This window comes from Solanum stenotomum, chromosome 5 (assembly GCF_019186545.1).
Source record: "Solanum stenotomum isolate F172 chromosome 5, ASM1918654v1, whole genome shotgun sequence".
NCBI lineage: Eukaryota > Viridiplantae > Streptophyta > Magnoliopsida > Solanales > Solanaceae > Solanum > Solanum stenotomum.
This window is the reverse complement of record NC_064286.1, coordinates 2787672-2810613: the sequence shown is the minus strand read 5'-3', so window position 1 is coordinate 2810613 and position 22942 is coordinate 2787672. Positions and strand designations below refer to the sequence as shown.

At 35.8% G+C, this 22942-nt stretch overlaps 4 protein-coding genes across 4 annotated transcripts; all 4 read left to right on the top strand.

Moving 5' to 3' along the window:
* The first annotated feature begins 360 nt into the window (after positions 1-360).
* Positions 361-8213, top strand: LOC125864888 (uncharacterized). Its single transcript, XM_049544981.1, has 13 exons — positions 361-770; positions 1166-1278; positions 1403-1459; positions 2035-2130; positions 2260-2330; positions 3079-3121; positions 3216-3296; positions 3483-3542; positions 4649-4699; positions 6020-6117; positions 6219-6267; positions 6613-6657; positions 7431-8213. The coding sequence occupies exons 1-13, from the start codon at positions 410-412 to the stop codon at positions 7869-7871; spliced, it is 1566 nt and encodes a 521-aa protein (XP_049400938.1). The 5' UTR covers positions 361-409; the 3' UTR covers positions 7872-8213.
* A 695-nt stretch (positions 8214-8908) lies between these two features.
* On the top strand, positions 8909-13103 carry LOC125864889 (3-deoxy-manno-octulosonate cytidylyltransferase, mitochondrial). Its single transcript, XM_049544982.1, has 8 exons — positions 8909-9220; positions 11184-11229; positions 11363-11449; positions 11545-11669; positions 11810-11949; positions 12036-12087; positions 12183-12293; positions 12725-13103. Exons 1-8 carry the CDS (start codon positions 8990-8992, stop codon positions 12815-12817), a joined length of 885 nt encoding a protein of 294 aa, XP_049400939.1. The 5' UTR covers positions 8909-8989; the 3' UTR covers positions 12818-13103.
* Positions 13104-13995: 892 nt separating this feature from the next.
* LOC125865930 (uncharacterized) lies at positions 13996-17030 on the top strand. The gene is made up of 2 exons (XM_049546195.1): positions 13996-14333; positions 16555-17030. Exons 1-2 carry the CDS (start codon positions 14084-14086, stop codon positions 16866-16868), a joined length of 564 nt encoding a protein of 187 aa, XP_049402152.1. The 5' UTR covers positions 13996-14083; the 3' UTR covers positions 16869-17030.
* Positions 17031-18431: 1401 nt separating this feature from the next.
* On the top strand, positions 18432-21405 carry LOC125866313 (E3 ubiquitin-protein ligase RMA3-like). The gene is made up of 2 exons (XM_049546654.1): positions 18432-18628; positions 20305-21405. Exon 2 carries the CDS (start codon positions 20310-20312, stop codon positions 21102-21104), a length of 795 nt encoding a protein of 264 aa, XP_049402611.1. The 5' UTR covers positions 18432-18628; positions 20305-20309; the 3' UTR covers positions 21105-21405.
* The last annotated feature ends 1537 nt before the right edge of the window (positions 21406-22942 follow it).

The following is a 22942-nucleotide window of genomic DNA, read 5'->3' as shown; positions in this document are numbered from 1 at the left end:
CAATGTGTTATAGTTCATCACGTCAATTCTGTTACTAACTCGCTAGAAGTTATAGTTCATCACGTCAATTTTTTTTAATAACTCGCTAAAACAATGTGTTATAGTTCATCCTATCAATTTTTACTAACTCGCCTAAAAACAAAGTGCTAAACTAGGTTTAGGTTTTCTAGTCATTGAAAAAATTGGACAAATTATATTTTTATGAGTTAGTTTTATCACAAAGCAATTCAAGATAATTCCCAACTTGCCTAAATTTGCTTCGATAATATTTTTATTATCCTTTATCCAACGTAAATTCGAATTAATAAAAGGAAAAATAGAAAAGAAAACAATAGTAAAGCCCTAAATCAGTCCAAGTTAATTCCACGACCGTAATGTTGTGAGACACATTGTGCGGATTTCAGTACCAATGGAAGTTGATGGCATTTTGTACGAAACTCTCCGCCCACTCTCCGCCGCCGGAACCACCACCACTGCCGACGACGACTTACCTCCGTCGTTGTCGTCCTCCGACGAACATGAACCCTACGTTGTATTCCGGAACCAGATTTCACTATCAACTATCCAGTGTCCCTCACCGGAAACTGCCGCGCCTGATTACTTTTCACTCGACCTCGATGGAGACGCCGCCGACCTGAATACCAGCTCTGTTTCGACGCCGGTACCATCTGCTACTCCTTTGCCGGATAAGGAAGTAGAGAGAGGACTTGAAGGCAATTGGTTTCGTGCTAATTGTCGGTTTAAGAGTCCCATGCTCCAGCTTCACCAAGGTAAAGCTACGTTGTGTTGGTTTTCGTTGTTCTTCTGGTGATGATGTATGATATTCTTCTTCTTAGAAGCTAAATTTGCTCTAAACTTGCTCAGGCGGATCCATCAGCTTTTGCTAAAATTTTTATATTTCTACTAAACTATTCAGTAAATATTTTATAGTGAACCTAGTTATTATTGTATATTAACTTGAAATCGATGTAGGAACTCACAAACTTTAAATTTTGAATCAGCTTCTGGATTATGTATGTATGCATTGACAGTATAAACACAGACATATGCATGTGTTATTGTGTGTGCATATTTAAATTTACTTACTTATATAGAAAGTTCATATTTTTTACCTAACAGCTTTGCAGCTGAATTTGCTTAAACTTGCTGTGTGTGATATTTGCAGAGATAATAGATTTTTGTGAGTTTTTATCACCTACACTGGAGGAGCAAGCATCTCGTAATGAAGCAATAGAATGTGTTTTTAATGTTATTAAATATATCTGGCCCAACTGCAAGGTCTGTGCTCACACTTGCCATTCCCATTTCCATTCCATTCCATCCTTATATAGCACATTATGCTTGTGATGTACAAAGCTAATGGCTTCACTGTGTTAAAGTTCTTTTTAATTTTTTTTTCCAGCCAGAGGTTTTCGGATCATTCAAGACAGGGCTTTATCTTCCCACTAGTGATGTTGATGTAAGATTACTCTTTTTTTTTCAAGTTAATTTTGGATTTTCTTTCTCGGTAACAATATATTTTCCTTAAAGTTTCTCATTAAAGTGCTGCAACTTCTGCTCAAAAGTTGAGCTAAATTGAATCCTTGCTTTAATAATTAATAATAATAATAACACTGTCATTCAATACCTTATTTATCAACAAACAACAATGCCTACCCCTCAATACTGATGTAGTTAGGTACTTAGGTTTACAGATCCTCCGTAACATGCTACAAAAAGCATCATGCTAACCTGGACATCCTGTACTTGATCACTTGTTCTATGATGTTGGACCTGCAAATGTTGTCGTACCCAACAAAAGAGCATGCGTTTTTCAAAAAAAGAAAACACAGTTTCTTATTGACAAAATACTTCTGGAGCGTGATACTTTATTGTGGTGGTTACTATGTTGTAAATGTGTTTAAGATTGTAGACTTTCTTTGTCTGCAATGCTGATCTTTTCACAGGCATATATTATTTGTTGGTTGATTGTGGTGTAGAAGCAAAAATGATTCAAGTTACAATAAAAGTAATGAGCTACTCTTTGAAATACAGCTGGTGATTTTAGGGTCAGAAATTAGAAGTCCTCAAATTGGGTTACAAGCTCTTTCCAGAGCTCTCTCACAGAAAGGAGTTGCGAAGAAGATACAGGTGCATCACGTGGCCCTGTGATCTCTCTATGAGGAACATTTTCTTTTGTTTTCTCCCCCCTAACACCCATGATAGATTTCTGCAAAGAGAACTTATAATCTGGAATTTTCATGTACTTCTCTGAATCAGGTGATTTCAAAGGCTCGTGTGCCAATAATAAAATTTGTGGAGAAGAAAAGTGGCATTTCATTTGACATAAGGTTCGATTCTTCTTAGCGGCCAATATAAGGTTTTATTATGCCTATGGGATTCTGGCAATATTATGAGTTTGTAGAAGATAGTTCCATATTGCTGATGTTTATTTGTCTAGTCTTTATCCCTAAATCATAGCTAAAAAGGCTATGTATTGCATTTGCTAGAACTTATTCCATTTAGTCTCTTGCTGCGAATTGTCTTGCCCCTACTTGTTGATCAGTGGATAGTGTGCAACTGTGCATAAGGAGAGTTTATGTTTTTCTTTCAGCTTCTCCATACTTGGTTTCTGGTTTCAGTTCATTATCCAATTCAAATAATTCCGCTGATTTTATGATGTACTTCATTTTTTGTGTTTTGACCTAATCCTTTTCTTGTGTTCCCTTTTTTTTGGTTTGAGTTTCTCACCTGGTGCATTTGATTGTTAATTTGTCCATATTAGTTTAGAATTTAGTCCTTGTCTTAACAAGCCAACAAAATGAAATGAGGGGTTGACCAATTTCTCTCCTTCTGCACTTCCTGGAAGTTAGAGAAAAAACCTATGATGACTCATTTCACTCTTGGTAACTTGAAATCGCCTTGATATACCTTATTGTTTTATATCAGCTTCCTCTGAAGTTCAGCCAAGTACTTACTATGCAAACAAGACTGCCATCCTTTTGAACCCAAATGACTAAGTCTGATATCGACTGAAGAGCATTTGTGTTCTGTATCTAGTTAACTTTATACCTCTAATTTTCTGTTCTGTGTCCACAGCTTTGATGTGGAAAATGGACCCAAAGCTGCTGAATTTATTAAGGTTTGTGCTGACGTTTCCACTCGCTGAACAGTGAAAATCCAGTGATGTAGAAATTAACTGTGTCTGATGTTATTGTTTTTGCAAACTTTTATAGGATTCTATGTCTAGCTGGCCTCCTCTGCGACCATTATGCTTGATTTTGAAAGTGTTCTTGCAACAGAGAGAGTTAAATGAGGTAAAGCATTCCTAATGTCTTCTGATATATCCAAGTTGCTAACTGTCTGCAGAGACATGTGTTAAAAACAGAATAATCCAAGTTGCTAAGTCTCAGCAAAGACATGTGTAGAAATATGTTAATGGTGCTTGCTGGTTTAAGGTTTCAATCTTTTCTGCTTTGACTTATTGTCTTCTTATGTTGCAGGTTTATACTGGTGGGATTGGATCCTATGCATTGCTTGTAATGCTCATAGCAATGTTGCAGGTGAGTCAACTCAATCATATGTTCTAATAGTGTGACTGGTAAATTATAACTGGTCATGTATTTGTGTTTAAAAATAAGACTTAATGTCTCACAATTAGTTAATCGAGTGAAATAGTAGTGTAACTAAGTGAAATATTAGTTTTATGGCAGTCCTAATTATTCTCACTTAGAAAAGGACCCTCTTGTTACTGTTGCACTTTATGTCTCACTTAGAAAAGGACCCTCTTGTTTCTGTTACACTTTATGTTTCACTGGTGCTAGCCTTTCACTTGCCAAATACACATTGCATGATATTACTGCTGCTCTTTTTTCACATAAAAGAAAGGTGGAAGTTCTATCTGGGATTGAAGGAGTATGGATTAAAACAAGTTTTTGAGATGAGACAGCTCAAGCATGTTATCTTTAATATGATCAAATAGCATTGGCCTCTTTTGTCAGTTTGTCGATTAAGGTTTGAAAAACTTAATTATATCTGATAGAGAACATAAGTTGAGATGGGGAGGGAATGGAGATTTGAGGTACTCTGTTCTAATTGCTATTTCCTTTGTCTTTAATACTTCATCCATCTGGAAAAGATTGTCTAGGCTTCTGTTTTTTTTTTTTTTGAACTTGGTAAGGTTGTATTATATCACAAAACAGTACATGGGTTGTACTGAAACCTTATATACAAAAGCCCCAAATTCTTACTGCTCTTTGGCTAAATTGAGTCTAAAACATCAATTATAGAGACAGTATCATTTGAGTATAACTAATTACACCAAAAACATAATAGCAAAATGCAGTTGAGTTTCACTCTGCACACTATTTTCTATGCTCTCAAAACACCTAGAGTTCCTCTCTTTCCATATTGCCCACCATATTGTCTAGGCTTCTGTTTTTGGTTTGACCAAATTTCTACTGTTCATCACTTCTGTATTAACTACTGTAAAAAGGAGGAAAGGTCGAGTCTTTTGAGCAACACTCTTTGATACTTCAAAATCAACTTAACCCGTGGGGTTATTGTTATGATGTGCTAATTGTCATGTAAAACTAGTTGCTACCAATGCACCTTTTGTGTTTTACCTTGTTTTGATTATTTGGTCTATGCTATGTCATTCGTTTTGCAGAATCATCGAAATGGCCAAGCTTCTGCGGAGGAGAATTTGGGAATTCTTTTGGTATGTCTCCTTCGAACTTGTATCTCTTGAAAGTTTTCAAAGAAATCAATGCTCTACCTACAATGACCGAACAATGTTCTTGCTTTGAAGAGAATGGTCAAGCTGCAGGTGGGAGAATGGGGTAAAAAAAATCAAACTTTAGTTTCTTAGAGGGGCAAAAGAGAAAAATCCGTATAGGTCTTTCTTGGAGAAGATGAAAGCCTAAGGCAAAGTTTTCTAGTGACTAACTTAATAGAAAACCATTGCACCTGTATGAGAAGTAGGAATATGCTGAACTTCTAAACCATGTTGAAATATGTTAGCTTTATATGTTCCTTGCTGATACATAAATCTCCTCTTTCAAAGTTCCAATGTGATAACTCACGACTGTAACAACTGCCTTATTGACCATGATTCTCATCTCACTCACACTCACTCACACACACACAAAAAAAGAAAAAGAAAAAAAAAACCTTAATCTGTTTTATGCTTTATTAGAAGTGTCTCTTTGCTTGCTGTTAATTTCTTTTGATCTCTTCCAATTGTTGCTGCAATTAGTCTTTGGGGAGAAGATTATTTTGACCCTACTACCAAGTACCAACTAATTCAGGCAAGTGCGAGGGACAAAAAATTTACTTTTAACTCATCCTTAAATCTTAATTTTTCTGGGAGAACTAAGAAATAAGTACTTAAGAGGTTGTTCAAGCAGATTCCTTCAGGCCTTCGAAAAAAGATCAAAGACAATAGGCATAAGTGACAATATGACTTTTATGCCTGGCGGCAACTCGGATCTTATGTTCTTTAGATGCCCAGCTTATCCGCCAGTTGTCTGGCTGTAAAAGGAAGAGGTTAGTTCACAACTCTGAATGCCGAAGACGAAGCGAGGAAGGCAGCTACAGAGTCGGAAACTATAAGTCGTCGATTAAACCGAAGCCATAACACTTATATTTATAGGAGAAAGACTGTACAACTCTAACTGTTATCAGTCTAAGATATTCAGTTCTTGCACTTCAAGGTTTCTAAAGGAAGTTTCCGCTTTTCAGAAGCAATCAAGAGAAAGAGGAAGTTTTAGCTTTTGTGGAATGCACAGCAGGTTGTGCATTTCGTTTTGCTTGTGTCCTGTGCTCACTTCTTTCCTTTTTAATCTTTGATTATAACTCTAAAGCTGAGTGACTACCTTTTTCTGTTCCTCCTGGCCTGTTATCTCTGTTTGCTTTTTCCTTCTTCTTTCCCTTCTTTTATGTAATTTCATCTCATTGGGGATTTCTATTGCAAAATTACCCTACAGGTTTGTTTTTTTCAGGGCAAGTTGCTCATATTTGCTCATATGTTGTGATATAGGTTAATTTCTTTGATATTTATGGACGCAAACTAAATACATCAGATGTTGGTGTATCTTGTAATGGAGAAGGTACCTTCTTCCTGAAGAGTAGGAAAGGGTATGAAATTTTGATATATTTTAAATTATGTAAGTGTTTTACTTTAAAGAAGTTTTATATCTGTTAGGTAATTTATTTTGTTTCCTTCTTTTTGTTTTCAGGTTCTCAATTAAAGGAAAGCAATCTCTTATCTCCATTGAGGATCCACAGGTTACCTCTTATATCTTTGCTATTCACATTTCCCTAGGGTTTTTTTGAATATCACAGAGAACTCTGTTCGTCCATTCTATCTTTTCCTATTTATATTTGTATTAGTTATATAGATATTCTATTTAGTTTTATGCTTTTTAAGCTTGACTATGGTGTCAGTTATTTCGGTTCGTCTTATTTTCTAGTGGACCAATGAATAGAAGGATTATGTCCCTTACTTTTTTGTGTACTTATTTGTTGTGTTAACCTTATATTTGGAATCTAGTAACCGAGTACCTTTTTCTTTTGAAGGTTCTTAACATTATTAACAAATTTCTAAACTAGGTTTCTTTCTTGTGATGGCAGACACCAGAAAATGACATAGGCAAGAGCTCCTTCAATTATTTTCAGGTGAATTCTACATGATTTCAGATTCTGCTCATCTTTTTATCAAGATCTTACTAGAGGCATTGCACCACATCAATAAGATTTGCTGCTGCTTCTTTTTTTTTGGCGATATAAGAAGCTTGTTTGTCAAGCAATATTTGTGAGTTTCAGTGATTGTGAATTTTGCATGTTTCCCTTGTCATGCACATTGGGTATTTAACAGGAGCATGTGTTATCATGTAAGTTTGATGTATGTGCCTGTATCCCCTCGGGCTTTGGTCTAGTTGTAGGAGCGCAGCTCGTGATGTTTGGGTTAGATGCACGTCACAGGTTCGAAGTTCGAATGTTGCTGCTGACAAAAGCCTGATATTTTAGTGGAGAAGGTTGGTGCAGGGGCAGACCCATTACCTACTAGTTTCTAACTGTGCGCCACATACCCCCTGGGGATTTCTCAATAACAACATACCCAGTGAAATCCCATAGTGGAGTCTTGGGAGAGTGGTGTGTACGCAGCCTTACCCTACCTTATGAGGGTAGAGAGTTTGTTTCAATGGACCCTCGGCTCAAGTAAAGCATAACAAAACAAGAAGGAAAAGAGATGTGATCCTTTCTGATATTTGCTCAGTTCTTGTTTATGAAAATTGGAGATCATAGAGTAGTTTTATACCTACTCGGCCCAATCAGAAATACTCAAGCTCTCCATTATTTTGGTTGTAATTTGTGTACATGCAATTGTTCCTTTTGCTTCTTGCTCCCTCTGGAGCTACATTCTGAGATTCTTGTTTGTGTCGGTGCAGGTCAGATCTGCTTTTTCAATGGCTTTCACGACATTGACAAATGCAAAAGCCATATTTGCCCTTGGTTCCAACAGGAGTATTCTTGGCACAATAATTAGACCAGATGAAGTACTAGTGGAAAGGAAAGGAGGATCTAATGGGGAAGTGACTTTTAATAACTTGCTCCCAGGCGCTGGGGAGGGACTGCTGCAGTATGGTGACCAGCAGGAGATCTACTGTAACTGGCAATTAAATGATGACGAAGAAGCACTCCCCCGAGGAAATGGGATTGCAGAGGACGGTGATGCTCAATCCTCAGGAAAGAAGAGGAAGTCGTCAAAGGATAAACAGCCTGCTAAGAAGGTGAAGGAAAACGGGCATAGCAGTAGTGTCAGAGATGAAGAGAATTCATCGAGGAAAGAGAAGAGTTCGAAGAAGCATTGGAAACATAACAGATGGTGATAAAGAACAACATCAATATATATAGTGGTAAGAATTCACCCTACTTGGATGCCTCTACCTGATATTTAACCTATTATACTGACTTATCAATGGAGATGCTGCATTTATACACTGCAACTCCATTGAGTTTCCGAGATACCTGTTTCTCTAGTAGACTGAATTGACAGTATTTATATGGGAAGTTCTTTAGCTAGTGGTAGCTACAATGTCGACGTGTCAGCTTCCGTATAAGGTGAAATTGCATTGGAATTTCATCTTCAGTGTTGTAAAATGCCATTTTTGACAAGAGTGCAACTGCTGCTGTAATTCGAAAGGAAAAAACTGTTGTAAGACTATTCTTTTGTGTGAAGATAAGAGACATAATCCAAATATTCCATTTGATCCTTCTGCTTGGCCAGTTAATACCATTTTCGAAAGCACAATTTGACATAATGTAGATGTTTTTGTTGGTTTCCGCTTGGTGTCTAGTACTCGCAGTGGGTTCTAAATCCAGATTTGCCTTGAAAAGTTTCATATTGGGGTAATTTATTTTTTTAATGAAGGCAATTTTGTTGTTTGGATGAACACGAGATCTCTGATTAAAGACAAATTAGTACTTGTTACCCTATCACATCTACAAGGTTCATGACAAAATTGTTGGCTTCGAATAAATCCTGAACACTAAACTACGTATTACCCCTGAATTATGATGATAAAAAATATATTATTTCATATGTTTCAAATTTATATGACAAAGTTAGAATCAATATGGAATCAAAGGAAAAAATGTTTTTTTTTAAAAAAAACATAACATTTGAGTAAGGATAAAACTTTTGAAACTTGTAGCCTCAAATTCTTGGTGGAGGGAATATTTTTAAATATATAAATTTTATTTTTAAAAAATTAAAGATTAAATGTTCAAAAATTTACTATTGACTCTCGAAATTTCATCTCAATATAAGAGTAACGTAGAAAGTGTAAATTAAATATTTTATAATTAAAAATACATTTTTTTAATTTTAAAGTATGTCAGATGAACTATCTAGGTAGCACACACCGAATAATTTTGTAAAATTGTAGTATAAATTGAAAATTTGCATGTTATTCACAACCGAAAAAACACCGACAAAAGAGCACAAATGCCGATCTGTAGCTCTTCTTCATCTTCTTCCTTTAGCTCCACAAAATCATGGATCCTTCACGGCTTAGCCGTCGGAGCAGCAGTAGCCGTAGCTCTTGGCGCTCACGCTTACCTTGGCCGATCCGGCAAGTTTCGGAGCCGGGTCATAGGTATTATACCCGCCCGTTTTGCTTCTACTCGGTTTCAAGGGAAACCGCTCGTTCAGATCCTCGGCAAGCCTATGATCCAGGTATGAACTATGTATAGTTGAGAAGAATTTTGAAATGTTTATATTGCTGTATACTCTAACCTCTTTGAAACTCCACTTGTTGGATTTTAATATGTTGTTGTTGTTGAGTGTGAAATGTAGTTGTAGTATTTTCTCGTTCAGTGAGTGGAAGTAGAAGTATGTTGAACTTAGTGATTCTTAAAATTCTAGATGATTAGATCCACCTTGGGTGGAAGCACAGTCCGGATTTGAAGTTTATAGGTTCTGAAATTGTGTTTACTTTATATACTTGAGTTTCAAAATGCTTTACTTGAGTCGAGTCTATCAGAAATAGTCACTCTTTCTGTATGTTCAAGGTAGGTGTGAGACGGTATACACACCACCCTCCCCAAACCCAGACCTCACTTGCGTGATTATACTGACGGGGTATGTTGTTGTTATTGGGTTATGAAATTGTCACTTTAATTAATGGGTTCATGATTAAATATCCTTGGAGAGCCCATGATCCAGGTGCTTACTTCTACAGCTGCATGACCTTCAATTCTATCGTTAAGAAGAAGTTTTAAATGTTTATATATGTATTGAGTCTGAAAATGTTGTAGTATTTTCTATCTTGATGGGTGGAAGTAGAAGTATGTTGAACTTAGACTCAAAATTCTAGATGATTAGATCCACCTTGGGCAGAGGCGGAGTTAGGATTTGAACTTGCAACCGAACTCATAGCTTGTTTTTTATTGGTTTGTAATTAAATATTCACATATTTAGTAGATTTCCTTGTATAAATACAGTGTCTAGGCAAAAGCTGGTACCTCCAAACCTTTATTTAATACTGTAGTTATGCCCCTAACCTGGGGTAACCTGTCGTTTTCCCAACGGATTCATGTCGGGCATCATAACCTCTTTGACAGTGTAATTATAACGGTAAATAAAATGAATCTTCCTTTGTTTTTTTCTTTCCTATAATTGTATGGTGCATGGTAGTTTCCAATCGACTGACTGGAAGTCTAAATGCTAGCTCAGCAAGCAGAATTATTTGAAAAAAGTGATTATAGTCTTTGGTTTGGTTGCTGATAGAGCAATGCATAGTTCTAGTTCATGGACTTCAATAGAGTGGTGGAATGAAGAATAAATTGAGGCTCATAAAAACAATGTGAACTTGTTCCATTAAGGCTGAGTTTTGAATCGTGCTCAACTGACCCTTGAGGATTTCTGGGTTATAAAACGAAAAGGAACATTTGACAAATTTGTTATGATTTTATGGTTTTAGCTTCAACAGTGGTCAAGTTGACATATCGCTTCATAAAAGTTTCTGATAATATTCTTAGTTCTCATACAAGCCCTGGTCTTTGGTAGAGATCCAAGAATCTTAGTAGTTCTCATGAATAGTAACGATCTACGGTGGTATAGCTCTAGAAATGGGCTTTTCCCTTCATTATATGGGGAGCGGGATGTTCAGTCATAGTCAACAGGGTACCATTACTTAAGTATCGCAGCACTGGCCTAATATAAGTTTACCACTTAATCCACTATCAATGTGCCAAAGGATAAAATGAATCAGTAATTTAAGAAAAGAATAATGAGCAAACTAATAATGCCAAATGAAGTATAAGTTCAAAGTCATGTTACAACAGAAACATCTCTTTTCACATAAATACTCGGGAATGATGTTGGTCCTGAGTAGTTATATATTTGCTTTGAAACCTTAAAATAAGGGATATATTATCGCCAGGTATAAAATTATAAATCCATTTATTTCTCATGTGTGGTGCTATCTCTTCTGGCAATATCCGGATCCCAAAAATTCCGGACCAACTTCAAATTGCTCCGAGGGTTCTAACTTTTGGAAATTCGTATGCCATTTTCCTGCTATTTCACTCTTTTCCCATTTACCATTGGTGAAGCTTTGATCAAGAAACAATGTAATGTCATAATTTTATTTGCTAAAAGAATCTGACACCCTCACCATATTCAATCTTGATGGCAGAGAACATGGGAAAGGGCAAAGCTTGCTGAGACATTGGATCAAGTTGGTATGTATCTATTTGACTTGGCTGAACCTCCTCTATAGGATGCTCCCACGTCGACTATNCCCCCCCCCCCCCCCCCCCCCAAAAAAAAAAAAGAAGAAGGTGGCAGGCGCTTATTTGGTTGGCTTTTTGACAGTTGTGGCAACAGATGATGAAAAGATAGCTGAGTGCTGTCGTGGTTTTGGCGCTGAAGTGATAATGACTTCTGAATCATGTAGAAATGGTAAACACAATGCTGTTTATTTTCTCAATCCATCTTTTTGCAACTTCTGGAAATTTGAGTTTGTGAATAGCTGATGCTTAGCTGTTAATTTGTAGGAACCGAGCGTTGTAATGAAGCTCTTCAAAAGCTTGATAAGAAGTATGACATTGTTGTTAATATACAAGGAGATGAACCTCTTATTGAACCTGAAATAATAGATGGCATCGTCAAAGCCCTACAGGTAGTTTTCCTTTCTGTCTTTTTTTTAAAATATGAAAAGAATTGTTGTTATACGTTGGAGTTAGTTTCATTGGAGACTGCATGTAGTCACTTGTTGATTGAGCTTTAAATGACTAATAACATTACTTATGATTCTTGCAGGCTGCACCAGATGCGGTCTTTAGCACTGCTGTGACATCTTTGAAACCTGAGGATGCATTTGATCCAAATCGCGTTAAATGTGTGGTTGACAATCGTGGTTATGCAATATATTTTTCGCGAGGGCTCATCCCTTATAACAAGTTAGTCCATTTTCTCTTAAATAGCTTGTTGCAGTAGCTGGTTATGTTCTCCATTGTAGAAACTGATCAATTCTGCAAACATTCAGGTCAGGCAAGGTTAATCCTCAGTTTCCTTACTTGCTGCACCTCGGGATCCAGGTATCAACTAGTATAATTTTGGTGCAACTATCAACTAGTTTTTCTCAATAACTTTATATGGCTGAATGATACGGTGTCTTCTTATTTCATTCTAGAGTTATGATACGAAGTTCCTGAAAATATATCCAGAGCTGACACCAACACCATTGCAACTAGAAGAAGATCTTGAGCAGCTAAAAGTCCTTGAAAATGGATACAAAATGAAGGTAACATACCCTCAATTTGTAGATTTCTATGCTGAATATCGGTGTTTTAATGACTAAACTGAGAACCATATGGTCTCGGGTTCAAATTCCAGCGGGGTTAAGGCAAAAACATTAGGTGATTTCTTTCCATCTATCCAAGCTGGGCACCATGGTTATTTGAAAAATGACTGGGGAAATATATTCCTAGATGAACTATAGTTAACCAAACAGAAAAGAAGAAGAAAAATTGTTGGAAAGGTTAACAAGAATTTCGAATATGCTGCAAACATTACAGCCTTTATCTGTTGATTTGTTCTATTCGAGCTAGTTGGTTTGCTTTCCCTCTCGTGATTGTTCTTTGGCCCGGACAACACAGTTGTAAAATAAATTATTGAGGAAATATAATTCTCATGATTGTTGAATAACTGCATGGATCTCTTTTCTTTCTACAGGTGATAAAAGTTGACCACGAAGCTCACGGTGTTGACACCCCGGAAGATGTCGAGAAGATAGAGCAGTTCATGCGTGTGAGAAACATGGCTTAGAGCAAAATGAGTTATTTTGATGACTTACATATGAGTCCTACAGCTATAAATGTGGTGTTCTTTGGTTTCAATTTCCGCTTTGATTAGTACGTCAATTATCTCTCAGCGTTAACTTTTGTGAAGAAAAAAGAAATAGGAACTGAACTTGCTGTATAAACCCTGCAAATAGTTCATACTGTAGAGTTGTTTGAAGTGTGTGTTTCACTTAGGTATTCATTTGTTGTAGCAAGGTTGTGTATTCACATTTTCTTTCATATTTTACAGTTAATTAATGTGTATTTATTAACTATGATTCAGTGATAACCATATTTGTGAAGACATGTGTCATATATTTATTGAGTTGGTATAAATGCCCAGAGTGGGAAAGTATTTAGAGGTCGTTTCGTAGCTGGTTAGAGTCATACGGGTATTAAATATTAGGAGTAGTTATGTAGTCTGACCCCAATGGACACTTTTTTGGGCACAAAAGGGACTCCGCCTAAAAACACAAATCAAAACGGACACTTTGTCCAAAAATGGGTGAATTATCTCCTACCACCATTAACGTCTGTGTTCTTTTAATGTAAATGAAAAATATATTTTTTTACAGATACATGCTAGCTTATAATATTATGAATTTTGTCAAATTTTGATGTGTCACATACATGTATTTTGGAATATATAGGGTGAAAATTAATTGTAATTTATTTAAAATACATTATATTTAAGTGAATGTAATATTACGAATTTTATCAAATTTTGATGTGTTTAGATACATGAAATCAAAATTAGGTCTAATTATATTAGATACATTGTATTTAAGTGAATTCACATGTATTAGGGATATATATATAAATTTTGCTCATCTCCTTTTCATCTTGATCGTGTATCTGATATCATAGATACATGTGAGTCATATCAAATATGTATCTAGTGTGATTTGCAAGTATCTGAAATATATAAACAAAATTTTTTGCCTCCCATTCTCGCTCATCTCTCTCCCTATATATGCAATAGCAAAAAAAATATTTATCTATAAAAATATTTGTGTAATTAGATAGTTTATCGAGAAAACATTATACCCACAAAAATATAATTTTGTTGGAGGGATATTATAAGTGACGTGGGAAACACGTGATAGCATGAGCCTCATCCATTTCATCAAACAAACGCATATTCGCATGACGAAATCTCACAAAATACTTGAGCCACAGACCTCACTCTCTCTTCCCATTTCTCTGTAAAAAAAAAAAAAACTAAAAAATCACTTCTCTCTCTACTGTTTCAATGGCCGGTATGTTGGAAACCATTGCAATTCCACGCGCCTCCGTTTTCTCCTCGTCGTCGGCGCGTTCGGTTCCTATTGCCGATTTGTCGGTCTCCGGTGGCCGTCGCTCCTCGGCAGTTAATTTTTCTCAGTTCAATGGACTTAAGGTGCAGCTGAATCAGTCGCCGGTTTCTTTCAGCTCACGATCGGAATCTGTTCGCCGTGGTGGACGAATCGTCTGTGAAGCTCAGGAAAGTACTACTGTTACAGGTGTGTTCTCTCTTTTCCTTCCCCTCAAATTCAGGAGACTTTTGAAATTTGCGATATTAAATGCTCTTTGATTTAATTTACGTGAGACTATTTGATTCACTAATCATTGTTTTTAGATATTTCAAGTCAGTTTTGTGTCCCGCCTGCTCGTTAGCAAGTGTCTGGTGTCCTGCCTCTCTTTTTCAACAATCTCAACCGAGTGTGCTTCGTTCCCCTCCCTTTTATGCAAGCTACTTCGTCCCAGCCTTTCTTTTTTTATTTTGGAACACTTTCGGCTTGAACTCTATTCGTTTGAGCTCGCAACCCTTCTCGACCTGTCTTATCAGATTCGGTTGATATGAGAAACAAATTGTTGTGTGAATAAATCAATGTCTATACATAAGCCAATTTAGCACAAATTTTAAGTAAGAAAGCACGATTCTTAAAATTTGTGGTTTAAAATTCTCCTTATGATTTATATATCTATAAATTATTTCATCAAAAATAAAATTTTAATTTAAAATTATTATTAAAAAAAAACGACATTTTCTCTAGAACAACTAAAAGAGAAGGAACCAACATTGGTTGTGGTGCACTGATGGGAGTACTTCACCCTTAACCAAAGGTCTCGGGTTCGAGTCTTGGGTATGGAGAAAATTCTGTTGGGAATGCCACCTCCGAATGGGCCCTGCAGTGCGCGATCCGAATTTAATCGGGACTCCAATGTGGACTCTAAATACGGGTGGGAAACAAAAAAAAAAAAACTAAAAGAAAAGGGTGTATGGTGTACAATATGATTATTTCATAATATTGAGTGGGTATAAAATATTTGATATTTGGAGTCTTAAATGCAAGGTAACGTTTGTATGGTTATAAAGCCATTCATAGAGGAGATATTAAAATGTGTTGTTCTTTTTCAAATGAAGGTCAGACAAAGTGGAAAGAAAAAAGTAATTGAATAACATTTACTCCGTTTTGTTTTAAATGTAACACTTTTTTTTTAATCAGTTAAAAAAAAGAACAATATCCTTCTGTATTTTTAGTATTTTTTGTTTTAATTTATGTAACACATTTTTTTTGTAATTCGTCCCTAAAAAAATAGCGCATTTCCATAGTTAAAAAATAAGTTAACTTTAAAAAAATCTCCTTTTTCACTTAATGAATGATTTATAATTACACAAATGGTCAAGATTTTTTTTTTAACCACAAATTTCAAGTCTCTTCCTTTCTTTCTTTAGGTTTGAGTCAAGTTAAACTATATCTCATAAATTGGAACGAAAGGAGAAACAATTTGACATTAGACTTTACATTTTATTCTTAATGAGATAGTTAGCTTCATAAATATCTCTAGTTTATTTTAGACTACAAATTTCAAAATTTTTGCTTCATTCTTAAATACGTCCCAATCAAACAGAAACACATAATAAATGAAGAGAGTATTGTCATGTGCATGTGGAATAATCCTCCTAAAATAGTGCATTTGTGAAAAATTCGACAGAAGTGCGACAATATTTTTGATGAGTCTGAGCAACATAAATGTAAGTTGTGTCTCTTTGACCTTGTGTTACTACTTCAGATATCGTGAATGCGAACTTTTTAGGCTTAATTCTTCAGTAAAGTGGGAAGCATTTTTTTGTGATTTTACGCGATTATAGAGATTGCACTAGAAGGGGGAGCCTTGGAGCAACAATTAAATTGTCTCCATCATGAAATCTATAGGTCGCTAGTCCGAGTCATGAATTATTAAGTCATTGACTCTTTTGTCAGGGTAGGCTGCCTACGTCACACCCTTCCTAGGATGTGGTCCTTCCCTGGACCCTGTGTGAATGTGGCATGCACCATGCACCATGCTGGCCTTTATAAGGATTGCACTAGCATCTAAAGTAATCCTTAGTTGGAAAAATGAGATCAGATGTTGTAAAATTTGCTATTTTGGATTCTGACTAACAACTAACAACTAACAACACACCCAATGTGATCTCATAAGTGACGTCTAGGGAGGGTGGGGTGTACACAAACCTTACCCCTACCTTTGGCTTGTGACTGAAGAGGATATTAAGATATTTGATGCATCATCTATCTTGGGTAGTAAGAATTTCGTATCGTTTCTCAGTTTTAGGTTGCTTTGATATTAGCATGAATCGGAGCATGATTTGCTCCTAAAGGCATTGCTTTTGCAGAAACTTACACCAGTTATCAGCTTCTTTCTTTGTGTAATTAACATGATTTATGGAAAATGCAGCTGCTGCTGTTACTGATAAAACATGGAAGTCACTTGTAATCGAGTCTAAGTTACCCGTCCTGGTTGAATTTTGGGCTCCGTGGTGTGGTCCATGCAAAATGATCCATCCCATCATTAACGAACTAGCACAGGAATACGCTGGGAAGTTCAGTTTCTTCCAGCTGAATACAGATGAAAGCCCCTCCATTGCAAGTGAATATGGTATCCGAAGTATCCCAACTGTCATGATTTTCAAGAATGGAGAGAAGAAAGACGCGGTGATTGGTGCAGTTCCGAAAACAACATTGGCCACGAGCATCGAGAAGTTCTTGTAGTACAATGGTGCGCGCATATAGATACGTTTCGTAAGAATTTTTTGCTGTTTTTCTTTTCCTTTATGTATATTCTATTTTTGCCTTCAAAAGCACAGCTAGAATATAGTACTTAATAAACCTGAAAATGTTCCTGTATAGATTATGGAGCTGTGTTTCCTCTTACTTCAGAATTCACTGGTATTTTTTTCTCTACAACTGAAGTAATATCCCATTATGTTGCTCGGATGCTTCAAAATGTGACATGTGTATGTCCAATACTTCAAAAATAGTGTAATTTTTGAGGATTCAATATGGGCTACACAAATAGCCAAGAGTTATTGCTATGAAATGAACTCTACATTGTCATTGTATAAGATGGTATTATCAGGTTAACAACAACATATCCCGTGTAATTCCACGAAATAGGATATGAAGAGATTAGAGTGTACACTGATCTTATCAATACCTTAGAAGCAGAGGCAGAGTCAGGATTGTCACTGAATGAGTTCAAAATCTATAGAAGTAGACACACAAACTAGCCGAAAGGGATTTGACATCTATTATATATACATAAAAAATTATTTTAGCCATGTATAAATAGTATAATTTTCCACCGAAGGGTTCGGATGAACCCCTAACCATCGCCCCTACTTAGAGGTAGAGGGATTGTTTTCGATACTGCTGCCGCTTCAGTTAGTTGAGATTTTAATTTCTCAAGCAACGGTTGAACTACATTGTTGTCCACGGGTTTGGTTGAATTCACTAATTTTGGCTTAAATTTTATATTTGTATTAAAAAAATCATTTGATAAACGGAAATTGATCCACCAACAATTTTATCGGTGTGTAATAGTAATTATTCCTTCCTTCTTAATTAAAAATTTGAATTCGATACATAAAATCACATTTGTTAGTGTTTTACCTTGGGTTATTTGCACGAGTGCTCTTATTTGGGGTAGTCTTTAATTTTTATTCTTCAAATTTGCGCATTTTGAATTTTGTCAACAACACTTTTAACAAAAAAAGTATACGAAAATACTCCTAACATCAGGAAAAAAATTCGCAAGGCACAAGTTATGGCGAGTAAGGCATAATTTATTCTTATGAACTTTTGTCAGATAAGGTAAACGTTCTCTAAATTTATTTTTATTTATGGCTTGAAATTAGATACTACATGATTTATAAAGAACAAGGTAAAAGTTTTCCAAACTCATGTCTTGCCCATTAGAAATTACACCATTTATGTTGGACAACCCATGGATATGGAGAAAATCCGAAGCGTCACCTCTGAATTGGCCTGCGTTACCTCTGAATGGACCTACAGTGCATGATTCAAATTTAGTCCGGACACTAATGCGGGGTCCGAGGGTGAAATTAAAAAAAACTCATAAATTTTCATTAAATTAGAATTAGGAACAAAAATTAAAAACCTCATTTCAATACAGATATTAAAGATTGTAATTTCATATTAAAATTATGTGGTTCCTAAAATTTATACTTTAAAATACTCAAATTTCTATACAGATATAACTACCGACCAGAGAAAAAAAATACTAAACAGATCCAAGTGGAGCTCCTTCTTTCTCTCCTTATTTGCGGTTGAGAAAACATTTTACTGTTTATAAATACACAATTCCCAAAAAAAATTCACGCCCATTTCATTGCTTCTCCATTTTTCTCCTTTCAATTTCTCCTCCAATCACTTCCAACGACGCCGTTTATCTTCGAGACTCGCCATCGATCATCTCCTCCGATCATACTCTTCCGTTCTCCGACGCGCCGGTACAATCTCCAGCTCTTTCATTCTTATTCGCAAAATGTATTATGTTAATTTATTCTGTTTGTTTTTAAATTTTTGTTTTTCTATGATTTTTTGCTTCGTAATTAAGAACATAGTGTAATGCAAATGAAGTTTTTCACATTGGCGATTTGCTTGTATTTAGTCCGTAGGATAATTGTGGAAATTAAATCCCAGCAGAGATAGAAAACACTTTTTTTCATATGTATAATCCTTGGCTGGCCGAGTTACCTGGTGCTTGTGATGGAAGGTAGCAGGTAGTAGGTGGAATAGCTGAGGTGCGAGCTGGCTTGGACACCACAATTATATTAAAAAAATGTGGAAAAGTAGAGAACGTATAATTTGGCTTAAAAGATTAAAAAAAAATTAGTAATTGGAAAGAAATGGATCCGAATAATTTTTGTTAGTCCAACCTGAGTAATTTGAGATTGAGATGTACGTGATTGATTGAAATGTGTTGGTTCATGATTTGTGGAGTGATTTATCTCGTTTGATGGGTATTTTTCATGCTTGAGATTGTTGAGATGCGAGGGAGCTGGCTCAAACACCAAAGTTATATTTTTAAAATGTGGAAAGAAATGGATCTGGATATTTTTTGTTAGTCATACGGCCTGAGTAATTTGAGATTGAGATGTGCTTGATTGATTGAAATCTTATGGTTCATGATTCGTGGGATGATTTATTTCGTTGATGGGTATTTTTCATGCTTGAGATCGTTTATAGGCATTTATTTGAATGACTAAAGGTTTTGGTATTGCCAATTGTTTAAAGTATTGTCAAAGATGTTAATGCAAATTATTTAGAATTTTTGTTTTGAGAATTGAGAAAGGTGAATGATTTGGAATTGGAATGAAATGGATCTGAATATAGAGCAAAATGGATATATAGAGGATTGTTTAGACAACCTTAACTAGCTTGAGATTGAGCTATAGGTGATTGATTGAATTTATTTTTTTTGCTTTGTGATTGAAAGTTGTTTTCTTGAGCCGAAGGTCTATCAAAAACAACCCCTCTACCTCTAAGGTAGGGGTGTACGGTCTGTGTACACTCCCCCACCAAAATCCCCACCCTCCAACGAATGAAAATATTATAAAGCATTCAAACTAAACATGTGACATAATAATTTGCAGAATTCTGAAACTTTGAAGTTTGGTTCTAGATATCCATTTTAAACAAAACAACAACATACTCAGTGTAATCCTACAAATGTGGGTCTCGACCGCATCTTTTTCATATCGATCAATGCTTTCCTTGAGTTTGAAATAAGGGGCCAGAAGCAACAGGGTAAGATGTATCCGTACCTTACCTCTACCTTTACAAGGTAGAGAGGTTGTTTCCGATAAACTCAAAAGAAATGTAACCGATGCTGGATAGATATCCCTTTTCTAATGGAAAAATGATTGGTACATTTACCCAGAGGTTATTAGTCTTATTTTGTACATATAGCATAGCTATGCTGGTAAAGATATATGATTCCTGTATACGATGCCTTTCCTAGGCATAGATACATAGCCTATGCTTAAGACCATAACCATAGCTCCTGTTGTCATTTATTCTCAAAGTTCAGATGTGTGAATATCTGCTCTTTACTTTGATGTGGATTTCTTAGATGCTTTTCAAAGAACTAAGTCAGGTGATGATTTTTTTGTCTTTTTAATAGATTCCATGGCTGTAGAACAGTCTTTTGGTGAACCTATTATCGGTTTTGGATCTGATGAAGACATTTCCCTAAAGAAAAGGAACTCATTTCCAGTTCCAATGGCAAACCCTGGAAATCTGATGGGATGTTTTGATTGCAACATTTGTCTTGATTCTGCACACGATCCTGTTATCACTCTCTGCGGTCACTTATACTGCTGGCCTTGCATTTACAAGTGGCTTCAAGTGAAGAACTCTGCCCCAGGATCAGAAGAGACACCTACATGTCCGGTCTGCAAATCTCACATCTCAAACTCCTCATTGGTTCCTCTCTATGGCCGTGGTACATCATCAGAAGAACGCAGATCCAATGAGTCTCAAGTTGATGTGATCGTACCTCACAGGCCTCAAGCCATTTGGACAACAGCCACTCAAGTTAACACATCATCACCTCCGACTTCTCATGATCATCAACAACTTAATCACACTTCTTTGTATTATCCACCACCCTCAATTCATCACCAACAATTCTTCCCCCACGCCTTTGGTGGCTATGCAGCTATAGCTCCATCTACCTTCGGAGGCTCTGGAATGACTCGATTATTCAGCCCAATGGTCGTGATGTTTAGTGAAATGTTTCTCGCGAGGATGTTGGGGGGCTCGGATGCAAGCTCGTTCTCCTATCCTTATCTTAGCTCTTACCCCATCCCAGGAGGCGGTAGCTCTAGAATGAGAAGGCAAGAAATGCAAATGGACAAATCTCTCAACAGATTATCCATCTTTCTCTTCTGCGCCTTCATCTTGTGCCTTCTCCTATTCTGATCACTATTATTACTATATGCTTCTTCATCATTGTACAGATGTAAAAAAAATATCTGACTGTACCCTATACCTATGGACGATCTATTGAAACGCATAGGTGGCATCAGTCTGGCGTTAACAATAATAACAACATATCCAGTGTAATCTCACGAGTGGGATCTGGGAAAGGTTAAGTGTATGTAGACCTTACCCGTACCTCGTGGAGATTGGACATGTAGTTGATAGTTAAAGAAAAGAATAACATGACTTATAGTGATTAAGCATAAAAGGCTCTATTTCTTGCAAAGGGTGCTTTAATCTTCACTTTGTCTGAAGTGCTCTTTTTTTTTTTTTCTGGTTTCCCACTCGATGTCCGGCATTTGTAATGGTATTCTCATGAATTAATTAGTTGAAATATATATCTGAGATCTAGCTTGAGCAATATCATTCAATAAAATATTTAAATCTTAATTTGATATGATTTATGTTGATGTATGCATCTTTTAGGCTCTTTAGTCCTTCTATGATTATTGTAAAAACTCTTTCGTATATCAGGTGTCGACACAAATTATATTAATATATTACCATAACATATTAGTTGATTTAGTAAAACATTGGGTATAAATAAGTATTTTTCGATATCCATTATGTTACGTTATCTTAGAAAAACAACAAACACGAGGAAGAATAATGTGAGACTTTGAAGCTGTCCAGTTGAGTGGCTGAATGACATATTTTCGTCTCCATTCAATTTTTTCGACATCAAGAATATTGATGCACCATAAAAAGGATTCTACTTTAATAAAATTACATAATACTTGCCAGAAATCTTCCACACCTAATATGAAATACTCATTACGTAATTAGAAAATTTTGCCATTTATCACTTAATTGATGCTTTACTTGGGAGTTGTTCCATCACACTTTGGACATCACTATCAAAGAATATTAATGCACCATGAAAACGACTCTACTTCAATAAAATTACATAATACTCGCCAGAAATCTTGCACACTTAATGTGAAATATTCATTACGTAATTAGAAAATTTTGCCGTTTATCAATTTTAATATTGATATACCATGAAAATGACTCTACTTTAATAAAATTACAAAGTACTCACTAGAGAACTTCTACACGTAATGTAGAAATATTCCTAATATAATTAGAAAATTTTGCTATTTATCACTTAATTGATGCACTGTTAGAAACAACTTGACTCGATCCATCACACTTTGGATATCCCATGATGATGATTCATACTTCAATTAAATTACATGGTACTCATTAGAGAGTGTTCACACGACTCCAAATTATTCGTTATAGAAATATTCAGAATTTCTTCATTTACCATTTAATTGATACCCTGTTTGAAATGATTTTACTCGGTTCATCATATTGTGGGCATCGTTATCAAGAATATTGATGTCCCATGAAAACGACTTTACTTCAATAAAAATACATGGTACTCATTAGAGAGTGTTCACACGACTCCAAAATATTCGTTATAGAAATATTTAGAATTTCTTCATTTACCATTTAATTGATGCCCTATTTGTTACAATTTTACTCGGTTCATCATGTTGTGGACATCGTCATCAAGAATATTGATGTCCCATGAAAACAACTCTCCTTCAATAAAAATACATGGTACTCATTAGAGAGCGTTCATAGCACTCCAAGACTAATGTATTTGTTACATAAATGTTTGGGAATAAATTCTGCCACTTATTACTTAATTGATGCCCTATTTGGATTGATTTGACTCGGTCCATTACACTTTGGACATCGTCATCAAGACTATTGATGCCCATGAATACGACTCTACTTCAATGAAAATGCATGGTACTCATTAGAGA